This window comes from Geotrypetes seraphini, chromosome 12 (genome assembly GCF_902459505.1).
Source record: "Geotrypetes seraphini chromosome 12, aGeoSer1.1, whole genome shotgun sequence".
Taxonomy (NCBI): Eukaryota; Metazoa; Chordata; class Amphibia; order Gymnophiona; family Dermophiidae; genus Geotrypetes; species Geotrypetes seraphini.
The window spans coordinates 26,128,662-26,156,523 of NC_047095.1; the positions used below are offsets into that span (position 1 = coordinate 26,128,662).

The 27,862-nt window shown below is 46.6% G+C and overlaps 1 protein-coding gene across 1 annotated transcript in view; it reads right to left on the reverse strand.

Moving 5' to 3' along the window:
* Window positions 1-17,190: 17,190 nt before the first annotated feature.
* LOC117346438 (DBIRD complex subunit ZNF326-like) overlaps window positions 17,191-27,862 on the reverse strand; it is a 148,247-nt gene continuing 137,575 nt past the window's right edge. Inside the window, 1 exon segment of the mRNA XM_033915980.1 lies at window positions 17,191-18,385. Coding sequence (XP_033771871.1) covers window positions 18,071-18,385 — 315 coding nt within the window. The 3' untranslated portion in view covers window positions 17,191-18,070.

A 27,862-nucleotide genomic window follows, 5' to 3' on the forward strand; every position in this document is an offset into this window, starting at 1 on the left:
AATAGCTCAAAGTCTAGGACAACTCTAAGAACACCCATTAGGATAAAGCCCTTGCACTGCACCAGTTATAGTGCCTAAGTGTGAATTTTAGGGCTCCTTTTACTAAGGTGCGCTAGGGCTTTAACGCGCAGAATAGCGTGCACTACATTGCTGTGCGCACTAGACCTTAATGCCAGCATTGAGCTGGCGGTAGTTCTAGAAGCGTAGTGCTCGGTGTAGCGTGCGGTAATTTCCTGCGTGCGCTAAAAACGCTGGCACACCTTAGTAAAAGGAGCCTTTAATTCTTTAACAGTAGATTCTTTAGGTAAAACATTCTACAGTAAATGCAGTTTGTTCAATTTTGAAAGGGGACAGGTAGAGAAATTTGTCTACTTTCAAATGCCCTACTCATTTTACCTTTCAGGAGTATCCTGAGATTTTGATCAGTGATGACATTTTCTCTAATATCTTCTTTCTACGTTGTGCTAAATGCCACTTCTCTATTCTGCGATACTTATCTTTTCAGGAAAGAACTTGAGTGACTGTGTAATGCAGAGCTATTATATACAATGACCAGAACCACAAAGAGTGCTGAAAAGTTCTCAGCCCAACCAAGAAGAGAATGACGTGGATAGGGTTCAATCAATGATCTGAAACAATGTCAAAAACAGAAAATTTTGTTTCTGCAAATTGATATTTAACGAAATCATATAACACTCTTTTTTTCAGCTACAGGGGCAAAATAACGCTCAGAATTTAGGAAGTTGGTTGATTCGGCTGAGAACTTTTCAGCAACCTCTTGTATGTAGTAATAACAGTGAGCCAAGTAGAGGACAATCAAACCCTTGTGGCATCACTGATGAGGTTGGCTCTTATTGGTGGAATGAGGCATTATGACATCACAATCTCAACTCTGGTTACCATAGACTGAAACTCTTCACACTACCAGGGGGTGCTGAAAAGTTCTGAAACCCAACTAAGAAGAGAAAGACGTGAATATGGTTCAATCAATGATCTGAAACAATGTCAAAATAGAACATTTTGTTTCTGCAAATTGACATTTAATGAAATCAGATAACACTTTTTTTCTGCTACAGTGGCAAAATAATGCTCAGAATTTAGGAAGTTGGTTGGTTGGGCTGAGAACTTTTCACCCCTCCCCCCTCATATAAACATGTGCATGACTACAGCTGAAAAGAGCAGGCAGATTAACAAGAGGGTTAGTAAGACATGCAAACCAGGACACCCTTGAAAAGACAAAGCAAGTTAAACACATTATATTACCTCTACCACTCCATTCATATACTTCTTATAAGACAGTTAACTAACTCTTATAAAAGCAGATTCTATAGTCATTCATATAATTCTTCACAGCCTATGTTTTGGGTTGGCTCTGTTTGTACTGTATCACATACCATCATGTAACGAACTTTTGCTGAATACGAATGTGATGCTTCAGGGCTTTTTCATTTGTGAACTTCAACATTTAAACTAACCCAGAGAGATTCTGTATTGGTCAACCTGCTTCACCCCCCCCCCCAGGGGCTGTCCACTATCATAACCCAGCTGTTGCACAAAGAACGGAGATTTATGATTTTTATGGTGATACTGAACCAAGGATGCAGAAGCTTTACCAGTGGGACTATAGCGACTCTAAATCTGTAGACATTATGCAGAGAGAAAATGCAGAGTATGGTGTCAGGGGAGTCCTCCAAGAGCAATAGGACACCTTTGTGAAATCTCTGAAGAATAAATTTCACAGTTATTAAACAACAATACTCTGTTATTTGCCATACTGAACTTTACATCACACAGAAAGATGCAAGGGATTTTCAGGAGGACATCTGCCATTTAACAGTGACAATGACCTCAGCTTTGAAAAGGAATTCACGTCCTTAATGAAGGAAATAAATTAACCCTTACGGTGCTAGGTGGGTCAGAAGACCCTATGGAGCTCATTTTCATAAACAGAAAACCATCCAAAATGTGGCATAAAGGGGCAGATGAACATTTTTTTTAGGGGCAGAGGAACATTTTTCTTGCCAAACCCTTAAAATTCGCTATTTTCAAAACCCATTTTGAAGACAGATTGCTATGTTATTCATCTACAGTGCATCTAAATCTCAAGATGTGCAAGAGATATGGTTTGGACATTTTTCTGTAATAATCGACATTTCAGAAAACATCCAGGGTATGGTTTGGACATTTGTGGCTAGACCTGTTTTAACAACAAATAAGTGTCATAAAAGTGCCAGAACTGACCAGTTGACTACTGGAAGGTTAAGGCGTGACTCCCCTCCCCCAGACACACACACTCCTGCAGGGGTCACTGACCCATTCACACCCCCAAAGATATGACAGCTTCAGATGTTATGAGCATTCCTAGTTCAGAGATGGGGACTCAGGCCCATATCCCACTCTAACTACTACACTTATGGTGGAATAAATGAGCCTTCCAAAATCCATCCAAATCCCACTTTACACAGACACATCTATTTTAGCACCCGTTAATGTAACGGGTTTAAAGACTAGTAGTTTATAAATCTTTCCTTTAACAGTTACATGCATGTAGAGTCCAGTGGTGATATCAGAAAGCATAAACTATAATTGTTGTGGTTGAGCAACATAAGACTGTAGTAACAATTTGCAATACAGCAAGAGAATGTGTGATAATTTAAAAAAAATGGGACAAAGTGGTGTTGAAAGGAACTGAAACTGAAAAGGCTTTGCTCCAGTCCAGGTTTTCTGGCCCAATGGGATATTCCTGTTGAGCTATTTTATAAAGAAAACAGTTGTGTAGTGTGATTTGTTCACAGAGAGTGTGGTTTGGTAATATGTTATTTAAATCAGTGTAATATAATTATATTTATTATGTGGTAATAAAAAACAAAACATGATAAGTGCAATAGAAGGTTTCTTAAAGTTAGTAGGTATTTATTGTTGAGTTAGCTGAAGCCATTTTAAGTTATTTAAAGCCCTGTTTGTACTAATTTCTAAATGTATTTGGCGTATCAAACCTCCATGCATTGCTCTCTCTACGGGGGATTGGGTTTTGCGGATTTTTATAAATACCATCTTGCTATGTTCTTCAGATATGGTAATCTACAGTCAATCTATTCTCCTCAGATCTCCGCTCCACCTGCTTGGTATTCTATTGAGTCACATTTAACTTTTCCAATTCCGCTGAAATATACAGTATTCCCATCCAAGAAAATATTAAACATTTATCATATGATATCATCACATTCACTCACTATGCCATACAAGCGCTTGAAAAGGTTTCTCCTACACTTTTGCGGAATAAATCTCTCTGACCTCTTTGGTATAATCCTAATATTAAAATTGGTGGTAAACCAATATGTTGGTCCATATGGAAGGGGAAGGATATTTGGTATATTAATCAACTGATGGATAAGTCTTTACTCACCTTCAAACAATTGCAAATTAAATTTGATCTCCCCTCTAAAGAATTCTATAGATGGCTTTAACTACAGCACTGCTTAAATAATTTAAAATGGCCTCTATATCCTAATGGCCCTTTAAAATCAAAATTTTGGGAACTCTGTCATGTAGGAATTACTCATGGTCACACGACTTCACTTTATTATAAATTCTTTATATCATCATCTATAACTACTAGTACGTGTACTAAATGCATTTGGACATCTGAATCTACTTGGTCAGAATCTGATGACCAATGGATACATTTTTTTTAAATATACATAACGTCCTACACTATCCACCAGTTTAATGCAGTCACTATATATTTTTTTTTCAATAAAGCATATTAGACTCCCACCCCCACCCTCCCGTAGCAGGAGGGATGCCCACCAACCCCACAACTCCCCCCCCCATGCCCCTGACCACCCCTGCCCCTCCCTACCTTATTAATGAAGTCCGGCTGGAGGGACACCTACCTGCCCCAGCTGGCAGGCCAGCCTGTTACAAAATGGTGCAGGTAAGGCAGAGCTTACAGGAATGGGGCAGGAACAGCAACAAAACTCATGGGGACGGGATGGGAAAATTGAGTTCCTGAGGGGACAAATTTGTCCCCGTGTCATTCTCTAGTAAACAGCTACCATGAACTTCTTGCTGTGGAGGAGAGTGGTAATAACGGTTTAGGGATAGCCCCTTCTAAGGTTACGTGCTCAATAGCCAGGCCCGTAAGACCAAAGAGGTCCGAATCCTGCAGCGCAATCAGGTCCTGCGTGAGATGAGGATGATATGGAAGCCAAAGCCCCTGCTCCCGCTGCAACCGAACCAGGTCATGAAGAGGACCACCGGACCCTTGTAGGTCGCAATCCTTCTCAATAGATGACCAATCATGGACAACGGAGGGAAGACATACAGGAGACCTTCCCTTGGCCAAGGTTGAACTAGAGCACTTAGGCCTTTACTGCCGACCTCGCAATGTCGACTGAAGAACCGATCCACTTTCTTGTTGGCCACAGATGCCATGAGATCGAATGTGGGGTGACCTCACTATTCTACTATGCAGTCAAATGCCCTTTGAGACAGAGACCGCTCCCCAAGGTCCAGAGCTTGATGACTGAGATGATCCATCTAGATGTTGTCTGGCCAAGTGCACCACTGACAACACCACAAGGTGTTTCTCCACCCAACAGAAGAGAAGCTGGGCCTCAATGCTCAGGGAGGTGCTCCTTGTGCCCCCCGATGATTGATGTAAGCCACCACCATTGAAGTGTAGAGCCAGTTGAATCGTCCAAAGCTCCAGGCAATTGATCAACCACTTTCACTCTGATATGCAAACGGCACCCCAGCCTTTGAGACTAGCATCCTTCAGAATTACCCACTTGGAAATCCAGAGAAGACCCTTAGAGAGAGAGGGTGCAGCCACTAAGCTATTAGAAGTACATGGAGGGAGGGAGGAAGGTGAAGGGGAAGAAATAATGGGTCCGAAACAGAGGAGAGGGAGGGACAATGAGATGGTGGGATGGAGGGAAAAGAAAGGGAAAGAAGTTGGACCCAAGGGGTAGTGTAGAGAGATGATAGAGATACTGGATGAGGGAGATATGCTGGATGAAAGGGTAGTTGAGAAAAGGAGAAATGGTGGATTTGGGGATGGTGGGATCCATTGCTGCAGCTGCTCTTTCATTCTTTGGGTTTCCAGCAGCGTGAGTGAAGTAAACACATGCTACCTTCTGCGGCTAGCTTTCCTTCTGCTACTGCTTACTGGTCCCACTTAGAAGCAAAGTAGTAGCAAAGGGAAAGCTTCACTCACGCTGCCAGTGGCCCGAAGAGTACAAGTTACTGCCTTATCAGATCCTATGGAGTAGAGGAACACGGGGGGAGTGGTCATTAGAGAAATGCTGGACTGTGGAGATGGAGACAAAAAAAAAAAGGAAAGATGCCAGACCTCCAGGGGAAGGAATGGAAATGGAAAGGGAGGACAGATATGGAAAATGGATGGTGCGCACGGAGAATATCAAATGGACATGAGACCCTGGCAAGTGAGCTATCAGAAGACAAAGAGAAACCAGAGCCTGGGACCAACATGATTTGAATAAAGGCCAGACAATAAAAGGTAGAAAAAATAATTTTATTATTTTCTGTTTTGTGATTACAATATGTCAGATTTGAAATGTGTAATCTACCAGAGTTGATGTTAGGTCCTAGTTCACGCTCGCTAACAAGAGGAAAAGTCATTTTTGTTTGTTTTGTTTACACCACAGCGCCAGTGTGGGTAGGACAGGGTAAAAGGGATGGGATGAGTGAAGAGGCTACCAAACAAAATCAAAGAAAAATGGGAAGACCCAATGATCCACAGTGAAAACAATCCATCGATGAAAACAAAAATCTGTGGATACAGATGTTCTGCAGATAATTTATTATACACTGACATATAAAAACATGAAAATTCAATGAAAAAAGTACAATGATAAAAAATACAGTGTTAAAAATCCAACCGGACCCTACACAGTCCGGTCTGTGTTTCGGCGAACACACCTTCCTCAGGGGTCCAATGGTATTTTTTTTATCATTGTACATTTTTCATTGAATTTTCATGTTTTTATATGTCAGTGTATAATAAATTAACATCTGTATCCACAGTTTTTTGTTTTCATCGCTACAAAATAAAATCAACAGGATGTTTGAAAATACAAAACAAAACAAAAAAATACAGGAAAAGCAAATTGAATTGAAAAATTGATTCAACAGACTGAATCGAAACAAAACATTTTTCCCTGAATCAGGCAGCACTAACAGACCCTTGCCAGACAGAAGTTGTCCCTGAAAGGGCAACCTGCTCAAAGTCACTTTCGAGGACAAGTCGCCGGACTATTGTCTGATCCACAGCATCCTACGCACAGAAATGGAACAGATGGAAAGCTTGGTGAAGACTTTCAACATGCCATAAGGGCATCTGCCATATAGCACAGTTACTTACCGTAACAGGTGTTATCCAGGGACAGCAGGCATATATTCTCACACATGGGTGACGTCATCTACGGAGCCCCAGCGCGGACAGCTTTTTCAGCAAACTTGCTAGAAGTTTCAAGTTTGCACACTGCACCACGCATGTGCTAGCCTTCTCGCCACTAGAGGGCGCATCCCCACCTCGTGGTCCTCAGTTCCATATTCCAGTAAAGAAAAGCCATCCCCGGGGAGGTGGGCGGGTTGTGAGAATATATGCCTGCTGTCCCTGGATAACACCTGTTACGGTAAGTAACTGTGCTTTATCCCAGGACAAGCAGGCATGATATTCTCACACATGGGTGACCTCCAAGCCAACCAGACAAAGGGCAGGTGGGAAGATGGCAATTTAAGAAAACAAGTTACGTAACACCGACTGGCCAAACCGGCCGTCACTCCTGGACAAGGAGTCCAAACAGTAGTGGGAGGTGAACGTATGAACCGAAGACCAGGTGGCAGCCTTACATATGTCCTCCATAGGAGTAGAACGGAGGAAAGCAACCGAAGCTGCCATCGCCCGGACCTTATGACCCGTGACTCGACCCGAGAGCGGGAGACCAGCCTGAGCGTAGCAAAAAGAGATACAAGCAGCTAACCAATTGGACAAGGTACGCTTGGAAACCGGATGTCCTAACCGATTAGGATCAAAGGACAAAAATAATTGAGGAACCTTCCGATGAGACTTAGTACGTTGGAGATAAAAAGCCAACGCCCTCTTACAGTCAAGCGTGTGAAGCGCCGATTCACCATGATGAGAATGGGGCTTTGGAAAAAATACCGGAAGAACAATGGACTGATTGAGGTGGAAATCAGACACAACCTTAGGTAAAAATTTAGGATGGGTGCGAAGAACCACCTTGTCATGATGAAACACCGTGAAAGGAGGGTCCGCCACCAAAGCCTGCAGTTCGCTAATCCGACGAGCGGACGTGAGCGCAATCAAAAAGACTACTTTCCAAGTGAGAAATTTAAGAAGAGCTTTATCAATAGGCTCAAAAGGAGGTTTCATCAGTTGAGCCAAGACCACATTAAGATCCCATACCACAGGGGGAGGCTTGAGAGGGGGATGAACATTCACAAGACCTCTCATGAAACGAGAAACCAGAGGATGTAAGGAGAGGGAACGACCCTCTAGATGATGATGAAATGCAGCAATTGCACTAAGATGCACTCGAATAGAAGTCGTCTTCAGACCAGAATTCGCCAGATGCAACAGATATTCCAGTACCGAAGACACAGGGACTGAATCTGGATCCAGGTGGTTGGTGGAACACCAAGAAGAAAATCTGGTCCACTTCTGGGAATAACAAAGCCTAGTCGAGACCTTGCGAGAGGCCTCTAAGATCTCCCGCACTGAGTGAGACACCGGAATCGAAGTCAAGTGGAAAGGAACCAAGCGGTCAGATGTAACGACTGAAGATTTGGATGTAACAGCGAACCCCGACTCTGAGATAGCAGAGAGGGAAAGACAGGTAGAAGCAGAGGTTCCCTGACACTGAGTTGAAGGAGCAGGGAGAACCAGTGTTGTCTTGGCCAACGAGGCGCAATGAGAATCATAGTGGCTCTGGTCGATTTTAGATGAACCAGCGTTCTCAAAATCAGAGGAAAAGGAGGGAATGCATAAAGGAACCTCCCCTCCCAGTCGAGAAGAAAAGCATCGGCCTCGAGACGGTCCTGGGAGTACATCCGAGAGCAGTAGAGGGGTAGCTTGCAAGTCTCGGGTGAAGCAAACAGATCCACCTGAGGAGTCCCCCATCGGTCGAAGACCTCGCGTAGAACTCGGGAGTTCAGAGACCACTCGTGCGGCTGGAGGAGACGACTGAGCTTGTCTGCCAGACAATTCAGCTCCCCCTGAATGTAAACCGCCCGCAAGAAAATGTTCTGAGAGACGGCCCACGTCCAAAGCCGAATGGCTTCCTGGCACAGAGGCCAAGAGCCCGTCCCGCCTTGCTTGTTGACGTAATACATGGCCACCTGGTTGTCCGTTCGAACGAGAACTACTCGATCGTGCAGGAGGTGACTGAAGGTCCGAGCGGCCAGATAAATGGCACGAAGTTCCAATACGTTGATGTGACACAGACGATCTGTGGCCGACCATAGGCCCTGCGTTCGTAAACCGTCCAGATGAGCCCCCCACGCATACTCCGAAGAGTCCGTGGTTAGGACCTTGCAATGCGGAGGGACGCGAAAGAGCAAACCCCCGGACAGATTGGTAGAGCTGGTCCACCAACGGAGCGAGCGTCTGAAAGACGGAGTCACAGTCAAGCGTCGAGACAGCGGGTCGCGGTCCTGACGCCATTGGGAAGCCAGGGTCCACTGAGGGATCCTCAGGTGCAACCGAGCAAAGGGGGTCACCTGGACCGTCGACGCCATGTGCCCCAAAAGCACCATCATGCATCGAGCCGAAACTACCTTCAGTTGCGAAACCTGTCGGCCCAGGCGAATCAGGGCCTCCAGTCGCGGGGAAGGAAGGAAAGCCCGGAGGAGAACCGTGTCCAGCACGGCCCCTATGAACTGTAGGGATTGGGTCGGCTGCAAGTGAGACTTGGGAAAGTTCACCTCGAACCCCAGACCCTGAAGAATCGTGATAGTCTGTTGGGTCGCTGAAATAACCCCCTCCCTTGTCGGGGCCTTGATCAACCAATCGTCCAGATAGGGAAAGACCTGCAACCCCCGGGAACGCAGAGCAGCCGCGACTACCACCATGCATTTCGTGAATACCCGAGGGGACGAAGCCAGACCGAAGGGTAGTACACGGTATTGAAGGTGCAAATCCCCGACCTGAAATCTCAAAAACTTCCGAAAGGCGGGATGCACCGGAACATGGGTGTACGCTTCTTTCAAATCGAGGGAGCACATCCAGTCCCCCTCGTCCAACAGGGTATATAGGATCGGAAGCGACAGCATACGGAACTTCTCCCGGACCAGGAACTTGTTGAGCTTCCGAAGGTCCAAAATGGGGCGCAGGTCCCCGGTCTTTTTGGGGACCAAAAAGTAACGGGAATAAAATCCCCTGCCTCGCTGGTCGGGAGGCACCCGTTCGACCGCCCGAAGGCTCAACAAGGCCCCGGCTTCCTCTCGAAGAAGGGTCAACTGGCTTCGATTGGACGGGCACGCCCCGGGGGGCCTGTCTGTAGGCTGTTTGGAGAAGTTTAACGAATAGCCCTCTGAGACGGTCCGGAGCACCCATGCGTCTGACGTAATCCCAGACCAAGTCTCGGCAAAAGCCGTGAGCCGACCCCCGATGGGCAGGGGGTTGAGCGACCTCGCGGCGGGGGCCAGCCCCCGGCCGCTCATCCCGTCAAAAAGACGGCGCCGGTTTGGACACCCCCTGCGCAGCTGCTTTGGCGGGTCCCCCTCTACCCTGTTGGGTAGGGCGCCGGGGTGGAGGCCTGGAAAAGGCCGGTGTAGATTTTTGCGGGTACCGCCTAGGCGGCTGTTTAAAAGGCCTCTGAGCCGGCGGCTTAGGCTTTGGACGAACCAGAGACGCCAGAGAGCGTTCCTGCTCCGAAAGCTTTTTGGTGGCCGCATCCAGGGAGTCGTCAAATAACTCCGACCCGATGCAGGGTAAATTGGCTAAGCGCTCCTGCAAGTTGGGGTCCATCTCGAGGGTCCGTAGCCAAGCCAGCCGGCGCATGGCTACCGCACAAGCCGAGACCCTCGAGGCAAGCTCAAAAGCGTCATAGACCGCATGGAACAGATAGAATCTGAGTTGGGACAGGTTTGACGCAAAGGCGGCAAATTTAACCTTGTGCGACTCCGGAATCACCCCCTGAAAATCCGGCAGATCCTTGATCATGGACCTGAGGTAGGAAGAGTAGGCGAAAGCATAATTGAGGACCCTTGTGGCCATCTGGGAATTCGCGTACAGCCGACGGCCGAATTTATCAAGGGTCCGACCCTCTCTCCCCGGGGGGACAGCAGCCGAGACTCTAGAAGGCTGCGTGCGCTTAAGAGCCGACTCCACCAAGAGCGACTGATGGGAGAGCTGCCCCTTGTCAAACCCCTTAGGGGGAAGGGTCCGGTATTTGGATTCCATCTTAGTGGGCACTACCGCCACTGTAAGAGGGGTCTCAAGGTTCCGCAGTAAGGTATGAAGGAGGACCTTGTGAAGTGGAAGGCGGGGAGATTCCCGTTGAGGGACAGGAGAATCTTGTTCCTCCAAAAAGTCTGAGGTATAGTGCGACCCTGCCGTCAGGTCCACCCCCAAAGCCTTCGCCATGTCATGGACAAACTTGGAAAAAGAAGATGTCCGTGCAGGCGGGGAGGGTGACCGAGACTTCTCAACCGAGCCGAAAGGAGAGGCCTGGCGAGAATACCCGACCTGACCCCCGGACCCCGAACCCCAAGAGGCACGATCCCGTGACCTCGAAGGAGTCGGGGACACCGTCCGGCGAAGAGACCCCCGTGGGGAACCCCCCGGGGTACGGGGTATAGAGGCCCGTCCCTTCCGCCTCGGTGAGGAGGCACGGGAACTCTCCCTGATCGGGGACCGTAAAAGATCTGGGTTGTCGAGGCGGAGTTCCTCGACCCGCAAGGCTCCGGTCTCGGGCGGAGTCGAGTGACGACTCCTCCGAGACGAGGCTCGAGACCGCTTCGACCGTTTAAGACGGTGCTTCGCCCGAGGCTTACTCGAGGGCGAGGATCCCCGTGACGACCTCGGGGACGAGGAAGAGGAGATCCGGCGTACCCGGCGCTGCTTGTCTCGGGATCGCACACTGACCTCGGGCTGACTCACCCGGATCGAGTCCGAGGGAAGGGTCGAGGCCGAGGCCGAGGGGGCTTCGGCCGCAGAGAGGCCGGTGCCCGAGGCCGAGGTCACCACCTGCGGGGCCCCCGAGACCGAAGACGAGGCCGAAGCCTGTTGTAAGGTCTCAATGGCTCCGGAAAGCTCCGAGGAGATCAAAGCGCGAAGCAACTCCTGGAACGCCGGGACGGTGAGACCCTGAGGTAACACCTGGGGACGCTCCGCAGAGGGCGACCTCGGTATCGAGTATTCCCTCGGGGCTAACCCCTTCGACATCTTGGGCTGGGTCGAGGTCGACGGTCCCGCCGACGACGAGCCCGAGGATGGCTTCCTGGCAGATGAAACTGAGGAAGGAAGTGGAGACTTACCCGGGGCTTGCTTCTGCGAGGCAACCGGCTTCGCGGGAGCCGAGGGTTCCGACGTCGAGGCCGAGGTCGAGGCCGGGGCCGAAGCCGAGGCCGAGCTCGAGGCCTTCCCCGTCGGGGTATCGACGGCAAAGAGATCCGCCATGCGGCCTTTGCGCCGAGTAAGGGCCCGTTTCTGGAAGGTGGCACACTTAGGGCACGATGCTGTAGGGTGATGGGGCCCCAAACACCGAATACAGCACCTGTGAGGGTCAGTGATGGACAAAAGCCTCTCACACTTACCACACTTCTTAAAACCCGTAACGGGTCGGGACATGGGCCCAAAACAAGGCCGGGAACAAACGAGGTTCCTCGGCCACGGCTACCGGGAGCCCCCGGAGCGAAAGAAAAAAGATTAATTTTTTTTTTTTTTTTTTTAAAACAGGGTAAATAAAGAAAGAAAATAACTTTAGCGCAGCGACCGCGTCGAAATTCCGAACACAGCCGCGGCGACAGAAGGCAAAAATAGCACAATTTTATCCACAGGGCTTCTGGCTCCGCGGATGAAAAAGAACTGAGGACCACGAGGTGGGGATGCGCCCTCTAGTGGCGAGAAGGCTAGCACATGCGTGGTGCAGTGTGCAAACTTGAAACTTCTAGCAAGTTTGCTGAAAAAGCTGTCCGCGCTGGGGCTCCGTAGATGACGTCACCCATGTGTGAGAATATCATGCCTGCTTGTCCTGGGATAAAAACTACTCCCAAACCCAGGAAATCTAGGTCCCTGAGCACAACAGTGTCAGGATCATGGCGGAGCTTAGAATGGCATTCCCTGACCACAAAGGAGGAGGTTGTCGCTGCCTTAATTCCAGCAGCTACCATTCAAACAGGTGCTTAAGAATGAAATCCTCTCTACGGTCCTGAACATCCTTCAGGACCCCTTCCCCCCCCCCTCAAAGGGAAGAGAAGTGCATTTGATAACCTGTGCCATCGAGGAATCCATCTTCGAAGAAGCAAAACGCTGGTTAAAAGCATCCGCTGTAGGATAGAGCCAAGACATGGTCTAGCACATTGCAAGGGGCCTTCAGGTGCTTCCCAAATTTCCGTGAGAATACAATGATCAGGAAAGGTGGCAGATTGTGGCCTCTGATCATTCATGAGGGAACATTCCTCAGTGACAAGCTACCCAGCCTCCAGCTTCAATTCCTTGAGGGACTCAGAGATCAAATTCATCAGATTCAAGGGCTTGAAAATTCTATGCACAGTGGAATCCTCTGCCAGATCTGGGGCACCACCTGGATCATGGTCCTGGAGATCCACAAAGGCCACATTTCCCACAATAGTGGTGCACGCCTGCATAAACATTGGCATTGTTGGTGAATCCAGATCAGCCAAGGGCTCAGCCAGCATACTGACTGACAGGAACTACAGTGGGGGTGGGGGGGAGGGCAAGAAAGAAGGCCCATGCTCAGGGAAGGAGGGGTCCCCATGGCCAGCGAGGATGCCTGCGGAAGGGTTGGCAGTAATTTCTTAGCCAAATAAGCCTGGTACATCATAGTAATACATTTTTGGGGAAAACCATTATCCGGGACAGGAGCTTCCTCCTGCTGACCCTTCTTAGAACTCTTGGTGGACTTGAGAGATTTTCCCCCCCCAAACGCACTTGTGTTTCACTGGAGCATCAACTGCACATTCCATGGCGCCCCCCCCTCCCCCTGCCAATTTTTCAGGCATGCAGGCAGAAACAGCAGCAAGATCCCCTTCAGAGGTATAGGGTACTTAGGCCAAACAAATTTTGACCCCTCCCACACTGCAGCACATGTGGAACACAGCTGCATGCCTGACAGCCATCCACCACAAATGGGACATAAGTCCACTGAATCCTGCCCTGGGTAGTCCATCTGAGTTGGAGGTTCCCCCCCCCCCCAAAAAAAAAAAAAAAAAAGAAAGCTTGCAGACGCTAAAAATAACTTTTAAATCAGATCGTGAAAATCCAAGATGGCTGCCACAGGTGCCAATTTTACAATAGATATAAGAACATAAGCATTGCTCCTGCCGGGTCAGAACAAGGGTCCATCGTGCCCGGCAGTCTGCTTCCTCGGCGGCCTCCCAGGTCCATGACCTGTAAGTGCTCCTAACCTACAACTTCCATACCCTGTTCGCCTAATGTCCAGTGAAGTATCCCTCTATCTTTACCCTGCTATCCCCTTTGCTTCCAGGAAGTCATCCAGTCCCTTTTTGAACCCCATTATTGTACTCTGTCTTATCACCTCTCCTGGAAGCGAATTCCAGGTGTCCACCACCCGTTGAGTGAAGAACTTCCTTGCATTCGTTTTGAATCTGTCTCCTCTCAGTTCTTCTGAATGACCTCTTGTTTTTGTTGTCCCTGCTAGTCTAAAGAATCTGTCCCTCTCCACCTTCTCTATGCCTTTCATGATTTTATAAGTCTCTATCATGTCCCCTCTCAGTCTCCACTTTTCCTGGGAAAAGCACAGGAATCCTTCAAAAATGTTGATTCAAATGGGGATTTTAAGGGTGGGGAGGGCTAGGGCACACTGGGAAGTCTAAAACTCACTGTGCCATGTGTTGCCTGGAAAGGCCAGAGAAGCTGAATCTGCTTACAGGAAGATCATCTGCCTTATGAAGCGAGCAAGCTAGACTGCTGATCTTTACACTGCCCCATTGGCCTGACATCTATGACTAGGTACATCTGTCCCACTCAAGACACACCATGCACATGCCTGGTTGAAAATAGTCTGGTCCCGATCACAGGAATGGAGCCATGGAGCCTGCACCCGACCCACTAGTGAACGAACCTGGAGTAAGCAAGCTCCCAAGGGTACGGTCCCTCCTGAACAGGCTGTCCAGAGGGTGCACTGCTAGGCACCCAACCCCCTGGAAGCAGACTTGTGGAAAAGTCTGTGATCTCCTAAAGCCAGAGCTGTCCCCAAGGGGAACCTCTGCAGCACAAGGGCAAAATCTGTGAACGAAAAGACTAAATTTAAAGAAAATAAACAAGAGCAGAGAAGACAAGCTCCTACAGTCTGGCTTGTAGGAAAGAAGCTGATTTCCTGGGTCCTGAATAATGAGGCTCTGAATAATGAGGCTTCCTACAAGCTCTGGCGAGTATGGGAAAATAACCCACTAGTCCAGGAATAGAGTGGTATTGTACAAGAAATAAAGACTCCTTCAGGACCCACTCACTCAACTTAACCAGTTTGTCAAGACTGGGACTCACACCCTAGGGCAGGGGTAGGCAATTCTGGTCCTCGAGAGCCGGAGCCAGGTCAGGTTTTCAGGATATAACATAGTAACATAGTAGATTACGGCAGATAAAGGCCCGAATGGTCCATCCAGTCTGCCCAACCTGATTCAATTTAAATTTTAAAATTTTTTTCTTCTTAGCTATTTCTGGGCAAGAATCCAAAGCTTTACTCGGTACTGTGCTTGGGTTCCAACTGCCGAAATCTCCATTAAAACCTACTCCAGCCAATGTAAGCCCTCCCAGCCATTGAAGCCCTCTCCAACCCATCCTCCACCAAACGGCCATATACAGACCGTGCAAGTCTGCCCAGTACTAGTTCAATATTTAATATTATTTTCTGATTCTAGATCCTCTGTGTTCATCCCACGCTTCTTTGAACTCAGTCACAGTTTTACTCTCCATCACCTCTCTCGGGAGCGCATTCCAGGCATCCATCACCCTCTCTGTAAAGTAGAACTTCCTAACATTGCTCTTGAACCTATCACCCCTCAACCTCAAATTATGTCCTCTGGTTTTACCATTTTCCTTTTTCTGGAAAAGATTTTGTTCTACTTTAATACCCTTCAAGTATTTGAACGTCTGAATCATATCTCCCCTGTCCCTCCTTTCCTCTAGGGTATACATATTCAGGGCTTCCAGTCTCTCCTCATACGTCTCCTATCATTTTCGTCGCCCTCCTTTGGACCGCTTCAAGTCTTACATCTTTTGCCAGATACTGTCTCCAAAACTGAACACAATATCCACAATAAATATGCATGAGATAGATTTGCATCTCAAGTAGGCAGTGCATGCAAATCCATCTCATACATATTCATTGTGGATATCCTGAAAACCTGACTTGGCTCCGGCTCTCGAGGACCAAATTGCCTACCCGTGCCCTAGGGTGACCCTTAGTGGTGACAGCAAGCATATCCGGAAATTACCACAGCGCATCCTGCAGTAAGTCCTTTTAAAGTTGTGGTAAAGCATGCGCTAGCGCTAACTTCAGCTTAGTAAAAAGACTCCTAACATTTTTAGTATGAGCTAACATTCAGTTAATATAGCTCTTAATGTTTGTCCAGTAGGTAAATACAGTATAACCTACCTACATATAATTTTGTTACAAGCTATATGTTTCATTGCTCAGAAAGATTACAGTGTCTTCCCCATTATTAAAGCTAGCTAAAGCATTACATGACTACACATAAAAAAATCATCAATTTACTGCATGTTAATGGTGTCAAAATTAAGACATCTAATAGTGAAAATGGATGTTTGTTTTATCTGTCATTAACTGATAGCTCGTTTTGTTTCCTTTTTCATATACACTTCTCCCTCCGTATTTGCGGTTTCAGCACTCGCGGTTTCACTTATTTGCGATTTTTCACATGCTGACTCCGCCCCCTCAAAATTACATCACTCTGAAAATCGCTGCTTCCATGCTCTGCCTTCTTTCTTCCTCGCGCTGAGAATTTCATGTTTTGTGTTTGTTATTTTTTCAGAAGGGAGTGTGTGTGTATGTGGGAGGAGGGAGCGAGAAGGGTAGAGTGAAACAATTACCCCTCAGAGGACCTCCCCTCTCTGTATACTGCAAGGTGATTGGCTGGATTTTGGCAGGCACAGGCCGCCCATTGCTGCGGTGTCTTGTCAGTCGCAGGGCTTCAGTGCTCCGGGTCACTGTCAGTACCTCCTGATCCTTGCCGGAAGCATGTGCACGTGTCCCCAACCTCTTCTTTCTCCTGTGTGTAAAATCAGAGCGGAAGGTAATGGAGCTGGCTGCGGATTAGTGCAGAGCATGGATCAGGGGCTCCCACCGGCGGCCTGGAGAGAATGGAGAGCAGCGCCATCCCTTTCCAGTGCATTCATGTGCAGCTGCAAGGTGGAGCGCCGTGGGGCTTCATGTTGAAAGGGGGCCTAAAGCATGAGGAGCCGCTAATCGTGTCCAAGGTAAGCAAGGGGCGGGGAGGCGATCGTTGGTGCCGGCCCGCCATGCACTCAATAGTGTGTACTTTCCCCCTGCTCAGGAGCTCTTTTAAATCTCCATAGTAGTAAAGAACAGGGGAACGGGTTTTAAAGCGCCCCATCGCCCTGTACCTTCTTGCAAACACCTCATAACTTTTTTTCTTACCCTGAGATTATTACTGTACACTACTGCATTCACGGTTTCAATAGTAAAAACGCTGACTTTTACAAAAAAACGCGAACTATTGAAAAGTTATTCACTATTTTTCCATATTCGCGGTTATATTCTGCCTGCATCCACCGCGAATACGGAGGGAGAAGTGTAAAACTAATTTTGCAAACAGCTTCCAGTTCAGATGTTGGTAAGCCAGAGAAATATTTTCTCTGCAAGCCTGCAATATGTGTATGTCCAAGAACTACTATGTTATTTCTTAAAAACTGACTTGGTAAACACAACCAAAAAGAACAAATATCGCTCAAAAGATTGGCATTTTGAAATTTATTTCTCCAACATTCTGAAAATAATGAGCATGGTAGCGTGAACAAGTTAGTTCCAAAAAGAAGTTTTATTGCTACAAATACATCTGTCACAAATCACTATCCTTTTATAAAATTTGTTTTGCGATATAGTGTGGCATTTTCAAAGAGTGTAAAGTTTGTAGTTTATAGTTATGGACCTTACACCACTTTTCAAAGTGAATATATGCACATACTTGCACTTTGAATATTATTCCAACAATATCTGTTGCAACATTAACACCTGCTAAAATGTGGGTAGTTATTTGGTATTTGAAAATCAAAAAGTATGCAAGTAAATGAAAACCCTGTCCCCAGGAATGTTTCTAAAGGCTATGGGTATGCACAAAAGAATTATGCATATGCTTTACTCATACAATGAGCAGGCAACTGAATGCCACTTTCCATAGTTAATCACTGCTTTAACTGCAAAAATTGCTTAAAATTGCCTTCTTACGTGCAATGCATTCCAAAAAATAGTCATACTCAACACAGATAAAATCTTACGTCCTTATGACTCAAAAAATGATTGAACTATACAGTAATATATCCATTCTGAACAGCAATATACTAGAAAGCATACTTAAAATACAATGAATACATTTTTATTCTCTAATTCAATCTTGCCCAATAAAAAAGCTTAACTAAAATTTACCTTTTTCCAAAACAAATGTAAGACATTTACAAAATTATACAAACAAATTCTAGCCACAGAACACATGCTGGGTGAAACAGGGACAGAATGAATGCACAATGCATTGAGTTGTTAAAAGGTTTTGAGACTGTGCACAAAGCCAAATGACAAGAATTACCAACTTTTCAATCTCATCTGAAAATTTCTTGCATTCATTCTTCAGTAGGTTCCACAGAATAGTCATTTGGATCTGCTGCCTCTTCACCTTCACCTTCACCTTCTCCTTCATATTCAGCATCTTCCCCTTCATCATCTCCATCTTCAACACCTTCATCTTCCCCTTCATCATCTCCATCTTCAACACCTTCATCTTCCCCATCATCTTCCCTTCCTTCACCTTCATCTTCCCTTCCTTCACCTTCACCTTCATCTTCCCCATCATCCCCACCTTCACCACCGTCACCTTCCCCACCTTCAATGTGTTCTTCCTGCTGCTCCTGAGGTGTATCCGCAAAAGGATTTTCCCCCTGAAAATAAAAAAAATAATGAAATGACACATTCTGCAATACTAAAAGTTTTATCCTAAAATTGTTTCAAAATTTAGACCTGTCATTTTACACCTACATTTTCACTTATCCTTCTGCCTATTCCAAAATACCATAAAATACTCAGGATGAAACATCACATGCTATTGAAAATATGCTTTGAAGAGTACCTACCAAAAGTTACTGTCACTTTATACCTGTGGTCTCAAACTCGCAGCCCTCGGTATGTTACCATTGTTCTGGAATGTTGCCTACCTCACTGCTGTAACCTCACGCAAGTGCTTTCCTGTGTCTGTACGTGAATGTGAGGAGGAGTGGAGAGGACAATCGCGTACAGACGCAGGAAAGTGCTTGCATGAGGTTACAGCAGTGAGGTGTGTATGTAATCTCATGAACTCTTGCGAAATTCAGCACCTCTCCTGGCGGTGACTGCTTGTTGTAAGATGGCAGTTGTGTCCGGTGCTGGAGGAGGTGAAAGCTAAAGGTGGTTGTGGACGCGATCACCAGACACTTAAGGCACAAGTCAGATATTAATTCTCCCCTCTACAAAAAAGCCTAAAGGACTACACCAAAATCTTGTCTCTTGCAGTTGATACTTTAGATTAGAATCTAAATCACAATTTTGCATGAGGTAAAACTCTTTATAGTTTATAAATCTTTCCTTAATTGCTTCTGATAATTTCAGTTATACACAACTGAAAGCAGTGCAACATGCAGAAAGTGAAAAACTATCTAAACTTCATTTTCTAAACTAAACTAAACTAAACTTTAAGTTTGTATACCGCATCATCTCCACAGAAGTGGAGCTCGACACGATTTACAGGAATTAATATAGAAAGGAACTCCAATGGAAAGAAGAAGGGCTTAGTAAAAAAAGAAAGAAAGAGGGGACTTAGTAAAATGGAGAGGGAGGGAGTAGTTACATTTTAGAGAAAAGCCAAGTTTTCAAATGTTTTCGGAAGCGTTAGAGGGAGGTCGAACTCCGAAGAGGGGCAGTAAAGCTGTTCCACAGCTCGGTGATCCTGAAGAGGAGGGATGTCCCAAGTTTTCCTGTATGGGATATGCCTTTTAAAGAGGGGAAGGATAGTTTGAATTTTTGGGTGGATCTGGTAGAGTTAGGATTCGGGGAGAGCCAAGATAGTGGGAAACGGGGGGGGGGGGGAGGGGAAGGATGCCGTGTAGAGATTTGAAGGCTAGACAGGCGCATTTGTAGTGAACCCTGAGGATAACTGAGAGCCAGTGAAGCTTAGACAGAAGTGGGGAGATGCGGTCGAATTTGTTTTTTGCGAAGATTAGTTTAGCATGTTGCACTTTCTGCATGTTGCACTGTTTTCAGCTGTGTATATCTGAAATTATCAGAAGCAATTAAGGAAAGACTTATAGTTTTAATGAGTTTACCTCATGCAAAGTTGTCATTTCTTTAATAAGACATTAACTATTTTTTCTGCGGCCCTCCAAGTACCTACAAATCCAAAATGTGGCCCTGCATAGGATTTGAGTTTGAGACCACTGGTTTATACCATTAGGATACCACATGAGGTCACAGAAAAAGGGTTGCTCCATCTCCCTCCACTCTTGTCCTAGGGCGATGGCAATCTGCATGGTATCTTTATCAGTGAACTTCCTGTTAAGACTAGAAACCCATGCAGAGTACTGGAGGTCTGTAAATACAGTGAAATAGGTCCCTATGCTCATAGGCAGTGGAACGCTTTTTTGTTTGGGGGAGTCTGAAAGCTCCGCCCCAGACCCTGCCCAATCTCTGCCCCAGACCCCGCCTCCATATTGTAATACCATTTTTTCCATTCATTTTTCATATATACATACAATATAATCTTATTAACACATACCGTATTTTCACGTATATAACGCGCGCATTATACACCATTTTACAAACCGAGTATAACCATACGCGTTATATTTGTGAGCGCGTTGTACACATTTTTTTTACATAGTTCCCCCCGACGTCCGATTCACCCCCCCCCCCCCCGCAGGACCGCTCGCACCCCCCACCTCGAAGGATCGCTCGCACTTGCACCCGCACCCCCATCCCGAAGAACCGCTCGCACTCGCACCCCTACCCCGATGGACCGCTCGCACTCCCACCCTGAAGGACCGCTCGCATTCGCACCCGCACCCCGATGGACCGCTCGCACCCCCACAGCCTCCCCACCCCCCCATCATGAAGAAGCTGCCTACCATTGTCCTGCTGCTTCCTCTGCTGGCGGTCCCGCCCCTTCTCTGAGCCCTGCGTCTGCGCTGCTTCCTCTTCCGGCGGTCCCGCCCTTTCTCTGATGTCAGAGAAAGGGCGGGACCGCCGGCAGAGGAAGCAGCGCAGACGCAGGGCTCAGAGAAGGGGCGGGACCGCCGGCAGAGGAAGCAGCAGGACAACGGTAGGCAGCATCTTCATGATGGGGGGGGTGGGGAGGCTGTGGGGGTGCGAGCGGTCCATTAGGGTGGGGGTGCGGGTGCAAGTGCGAGCGGTCCTTCGGGGTGGGGGTGCGGGTGCAAGTGCGAGTGATCCTTCGGGGTGGGGGTGTGAGCGGTCCTGCGGGGGGGGGGGGGTGAATCGGACATTGGGGGGGCATCAGGCTTTCAGGGTGGGGACAGGACTTCAAGGAGGGACAGGACTTCAAGGGGGAGAGGAGAGTCGGGGCGGGCGAAAGGAGAGTCGGGGCGGCCAGAGGAGAGTCGGACGGCGACGGGAGAGTTGGGGCACCATGCGCGGTATACGGGTGTGTGCGGTATATAAAAATTTCTTTACATATATTATAGTTTCCTGAGCGCTATACCCGTGTGCACGTTTTACACGGGTGCGCGGTATATGAGTGAAAATACGGTAATACAAAATCAAACTACACAAAGCACATTGTATGCTTCTCAACATTCATTCCTACCAGAACACAGATAACCCCTAAGCAAATACGGGACCACAAACTAAAAGTACTATACTAATATATAAAAATGAAACCCTAAGATGCAAGACTCTGCATACAATGTAACACCACAGAAACAGTGACACATGTCCCCTAATACTGTGCAAAATATGAAGACAGTAGATGTAAATTTGAAAAAACTGATACATAATCACCACTTTACAAATTAACAAATAGAAATAAAACAAATAATGAGAAATAAGAAAATACCATTTTATTAAACTAATCCATTTTTCAATTAGCTTTCAGAGACCAAATCTTTCTTCAAGACAGTACAGTATACTGCTGTTATAGTATCCTGTCTGACCTGAGGAAAGGGGTTTAGTCCCCCCAAAATTGCCTTATTTCCATTTCCTATTTATTAATTGTTATCAATACAGTTACAATACTACTTGATTCTACATAAAGCAACAAAAACTTTTTTCTACCTTTTGTCGTTTCTGCTTTAATCATCTTCTCTTCGCTCTCTTCTTTCTATACAGCATTTGTCCTCTCTCCCTTCCATACATCTGCCCTCTCTCTTTGCCCCTTCCACCCAGTCTCTGCCCTCTCTCTCTACCCCTTCCATCTACTGTCCACCCTCTTTGCCCTTTCCATATGGCATCTTCCCTTTTTCTATGTCCCTTCAAGCACTGAACAGCAGCCTGGAGAAAGCTTACTGTGTCTGGACTCCCGACAGAAGACACAAACTAGTCAGAAAGGCTTGGAAACCAGCTTGCAGCTCAACTGAATAAATTCCATGACCCACTGGACTTTAATAACATGCAGCCAGGCAGGCTGAAACTGCAAGAACTGAACCTCTCATCCGCAGAGGGGCCCTCGGCACCCTGGCGTCATTGAGTCATACAGGCATCTCAGGCAGGAAGAGCGGCAGAAGACAGAATGCCTGAAGCCTGGAACCCTGAGAAGATATCAGCAAAGAGGATGAAAAATCGTGCCTGCAGTTACGAAAAACATCATCAAGTTTAAGTTTCAAGTTTATTATGTGATTTGATTAATCGCCTAATCTACATTCTAGGCGATGTACAAACAATAACGAATAAATAAAAACTTGGGTAATTATTAAAAAAACAAATAATATTACATAATTACAAAAACTTACAGTCATAAAACATTAGGAAAAATATATTTAAAGGGTTACAATCTGGTTCAAATTTTATATTTCAGGATTAAACAACAGGGAGGGAATAAAAGCACAAATATGAAAATGAGAGGATAGGAAGAAATATAAAGTTATTTATTTAATCATCAGGAACCACTCAAGGGAGGATGCCCAACACCCTTTTTCTGTGCTCTACTATTCTGTCAGGTCTTCGGGTGACGGTCCATTATTGAATTCAAGAGGCCAACCAGATCCCTGACACACAACAACAGCCCCTGAAAAAGTAGCTGTGCCAAAGTTGCCTCAGGGGAAAAATCACCAGCCAACTGCTGAACCCAGAGCATTCGGTGGCCCAGAATAGAATCTGGTGACACCTGTGTCAGCACCTCCAAAAGGTCAGAGAAGCCATCCGCCATGTAAGCCATCCTAGCCCAAAAAGCTGAGGAAGAGGCGTTCGCAGCTGAACTAACAGGCGCATGTCACAAAGGACAGAGGCACCGCAGCTCAATGGCTGTCTTGCATAGCTTTCAACACAACTGTCCCATCACTGAGGAGAGTTGTGTCTGGTCAGCTGGGCCATCAGGGAAAACTCTCTTGGATGGACACAAAGCCGCAGACACTCCTGTGCCCGAGGATGCAAGCTAGACACAGCCCAAGCTTTCCATAAAGGACCCTCCAGAGAGTCAACTGCTTGAGAACTATGAACTCATATCCAGAAGCCAAGAAGAGTCGCATATTGCGAACAAATGCTGCAGAGCTAGGAAGACAAAGTTGAAGAAATGAAAGGAATTCATGCTCACTCTGGTAAGGATGCAGCAATGAGGTCCAGTAGCGCCTCAAACTTAAACAAGCGGTTGATAATCGGATCTTCTTTAGGATCCAGAGCCCCAAAGGGATCCGCGGATCCAGCACGCAAGTCAGATTCCAAAATCTGGGAAGGATCAAGTATGTCCGGCGCAGCCGCTGGGACCCCAGATATAGTCTGGGAAGGAGGAACAGACGGAGGTGCAGAGAATCCCACCACTCCCACCCGAGGCCACTCGGCCGCTGAGATACATAGCAAGGGAAACAGAAAAGCACCCAGCAGCTGGACCTCTGGAGAAAAATTCTGAGACGGTAGCTGGACCCTGGGGCATAAAGTCATCCTTAGATGACTCATACATGTGCTTCTTAGGCTACAGAGAATCCGTCTTGTTGCGGAACATAAGAAATGCCTCCGCTGGGTCAGACCTGAGGTCCATCGCACCCAGCAGTCCGCTCACGCAGCAGCCCAACAGGTCCAGGACCTGTACAGTAAACCTCTATCTTTATCCCTCTATCCCCTTTTCCAGCAGGAATTTGTCCAATCCTTTCTTAAACCCCAGTACCGTACTCTGCCCTATAATGTCCTCTGGAAGTGCATTCCAGGTGTCCACCACACGTTGTGTAAAGAAAAACTTCCTAGCATTCGTTTTGAATCTGTCCCCTTTCAACTTTTCCGAATGCCCTCTTGTTCGGAAAAGTTGAAAGGGGACAGATTCAAGCCGCAGAAACAAGCCCCCAAATAAAAATGGCAACCCCAACGGACTAGCTGAGCGTGTAATCACCTGCTTCATGAAGGGGAGGCTGAACCCATAGTTACTGTCCCCCCTCCTGACTATGCCACATGGCACAAAACACTCTAAATGCAGCAATTTTTTCCCAAATTTGGTATGAATCTACACAAAGAGACCCTAAGGACCCCATTCCAGCAGTTTTCCAGGCAAAATTTTGGATTTTACAGAAGCAGGATAAAGTTGAAAAAAAAGATCATTAAAAATTCAAAATGACTGATGGACCCAAATTTGCTTCATAAACGCGCTAAAAACGACATTTCTCAAACTTTAAAAATTACAAACACATCATATTTTCAGGTGGAGGAACAGGAAACACAAGGAAACCTTCAAAACCTCTCAAAATTAACTTTTAAAAGATAGATTTTGGAGCTTGTCAGCTCCTGTACTCAGTTACCAGAGACACAAACAGCCTGCAGCTGCTTCCAGCCTTTTCAATGGCCGATTTAGAATTCATTGCCACACTGCTAGAAATGTATCTTTCAAGATGATCTATGGGCTGCTAGTCCCCTATCCGACTGCCTCTACCCCTAGAAGCGCACCTGTACAGGCGGAGGCGCGAAAACACAGCCAGTGTGCTGCGGAACACCGCTGAGCCCTCTAAGCGTGCTACAGTCTGCGCCTGACCCCTCGCTTAACAGGGAGTGAGACTAGGTCAGGGACGGTCCTGAACTCCAAGGAAGATTAAGCAGACTGGCTAGCAGGTACCCCGAAGGGATCAGACTTTCAGCTACAGACTGAAGTCTGTGAATTCTTAAGCAGGCAGAGCTTCAAATCCATTTCAAATGTGAAAATTCCCGCAAAAGGGATAAACTTATGTCAAATTAAAATAAAATGGGGAGAGCAGAATCTACACAGCTGCAATCATGTGTGCAGAAGAAAAGACTGCTAGAGGGCACTAAACTAGCCTATGAAGTACACTAGAGGCAGAGTGGAAAACCTGCAATGGATTTCTTTTGCAGACCATGCAAGTAGAGGGAAATAACCCTATGGTTTAGAACAGGGGTGCCCAATAGGTTGATCACAATCGACCGGTAGATCGCCAAGGCAAAGTGAGTCGATCGCGGAGCCCATCAGTTTGCCTTGGCGATCTACCGGGCCGATCAACCTTCCTCTCCCCGACGTCAATTCTGCCGTTGGAGAGAAAGTTCGGGCTAGCCAATCGCTGCTTGGCTGGGCCAGAACTTCCTCTCTGACGGCAGAATTGACGTCGGGGAAAGGAATGCTGGTTGGCCTGACGCAGGGAGAGCTTGGGGCAGCAGCAGCTTTGGGGTCTGTTACCTGATGGCAGTGACGGCCTGTTCCCCGACGGCAGCGGCGGTGGCTTGGGAGCCTGTTCCCCAATGGCAGCGGTAGTGGCTTGGGGGAGGGCAGGGAGAAAGAAAGGGGGCAGGCAGGGAGACAGAAGGAAAGAAGGGAAACAGAAAAAAAGAAAGGGGGCATGAAGAGAGAAAAAAAGAAAGGGAGGCAGGGAGAAAGAAAGGGCAGGGAGAAAGGAAGAAAAAGTTGGGGGAGGGAATGATGTCTGGAGGAGAGGAAGCATACAGGCTGAAAGAAGGGAAGAAAGATTGGATGCAGTCAGAAGAAAGTGCAACCAGAGACTCATGAAATCACCAAACAAAGGTAGGAAAAATGATTTTATTTTCAATTTAGTGATCAAAATGTGTCTGAATTTATATCTGCTGTTTATATTTTGCACTATGTCCCCCTTTAACTAAACCACAATAGCGGTTTTTAGCGCAAGGAGCCTATGAGCATCGAGAGCAGCGCTGGGCATTCAGCGTAGCTCCCTGCGCTAAAAACTGCTATTGTGGTTTAGTAAAAAGGGAAGAGGGTATATTTGTCTATTTTTGTATGGTTGTTACTGGGGTGACAGTGCATAGAGTCATCTGCCTTGACCTCTTAGAAAAACCCCGGAATAGGAATGATAATTAACATTTTCTCAGCGTACAGTGTGCTTTGTGTTTTTTAAAAATTTTATTGTTGTTAGATCATTTTGACTTGGTTATTTTAAAAGTAGCTCGCAAGCCCAAAAAAGTGTGAGCACACCTGGTCTAGAATGTCTCACCTAATGCACTGGAACATTAATTTCTAAATTGTTTTGAGTTGAGATGCTCCATCCTTGGCTTCCATCTTCTTGTACTTTAGGGATCCACTATTTATCCCATATCTTTCAGGAAGACATTCCAGACATCCATCCCTCTTTTCATGAGAAATATTTGGTGAAGTTGCTTTTGATTCTCTTTCCTTAGTTCAAGAGCTTCCCCTTATTTGAAAATGTTTTGTCTATGCTGTAATATTTTTCAGGCATTTAGTCTTATTAAATCTCCAAGGTCCCTGCTTTCCTCTACAGCAGTGTCTCGCAAACTTTGTCAAGCTGCAGCACACTAAATGTAGTGGCCGCAACTCGAAGCATCTGGAAGTGCGTGGACATCGAAGCAATATCATCACATGCATGCGTGACATCATCGAGTCAACGACCGCACATGTGCGAAGGCCCTCCAGACGGGCACTTAGCCACCATTGGGGGGTGCTAGAAGGGAAGATGCCAGAGAGGAGAGGTGCTGGCTGATTTCCCTACAGGATGTGCTTCTCACTGCGAAAGGTATGTCCTGTAGCAGGGCTGTGGAGTCGGTAGATAAATGTTCCGACTCAGACTCCTCAGTTTTTTGTACTTCAGACTCCGACTCCGACTCCAGGTACCCGAAATTTCCTTCGACTCCAACTCCTCGACTCCGACTCCACAGCACTGGTTAATTTTCAGATCGTTAAAATGGAATGTTTAGTTGAGAGAAATGAGCATTTTCGACACCACCTTCTTTTTGCTTTTAATCAAGGTTCTAAGGCCGCAGAAGCTGCTCGCAACATTTGTGCTGTGTATATAGTGGGTGCTATAGCTGAAAGAATCGCTCGTGATTGGTATGCCAAGTTCAAAAATGGAGTCAGTAGATAAATGTTCCGACTCCTCAGTTTTTTGTACTTCTGACTCTGACTCCAGGTACCCGAAATTTCCTCCGACTCCGACTCCTCGACTCCACAGCCCTGTCCTATAGGCAGTCAACTGGCGCCTCTCCTCTTCCCCAAGCGTCTCGTGGCACAACTGACATCTCAGGAGGTCCACAGTTTATGTTACACTGCTCTACAACATATACATTTAAGACCTTCAGTCTGTTCTCATTTTGGTCTCTTTCTTCTATTCAGACTCTAGCCACTTTATGTCCTTAGTGAGATATGCCCTCCAAAACTGAACACAGTACTCCAAAGTGAGGACTTGCTGTGTCTTGTATAGGGGCACTACCACAACCTCCATTCTGCTGATTATGCTTCTTTCTATGCAGTATCAGCCTCCTATAAGAGGAATGAAGTCAGACCAGCTTTTTTTCTGCTGGCAAGACATAACTTACTCATGTGAACTAGGCTGGCATGAACAAAAGAGAAGTTGTACTCATAAGTTGTATTTTTTGTTCCTAATTCAATAACAATATTTTATAAACTTTTCCCACAACAGTAATAGGATCAATTCAGCTATATTTGTGTTCTGCCTTTACTTATGCTGGCCTCAAATAATGAGAGCTATTTACTATCTCTTCTCCAGAGACCAAAGATACTGTATTTTTCGATCCATAAGAAGCACCCTAGATTAAGAGGAGGAAAACAAGGAAAAAAACATTCTGAACCAAATTCTGTATTAATATATACAAGGCTCTGCACCTAGCCCCCCTCACTCCCTGCAAGGCTCTGCACTCTGTCCCCCCTCCCTGCCAGGCTCTGAACCCTGTCCCCCCTCCCCTCCCTGTCTAACATCAGCTCTGGCAGGAATTTCAAATCTTGT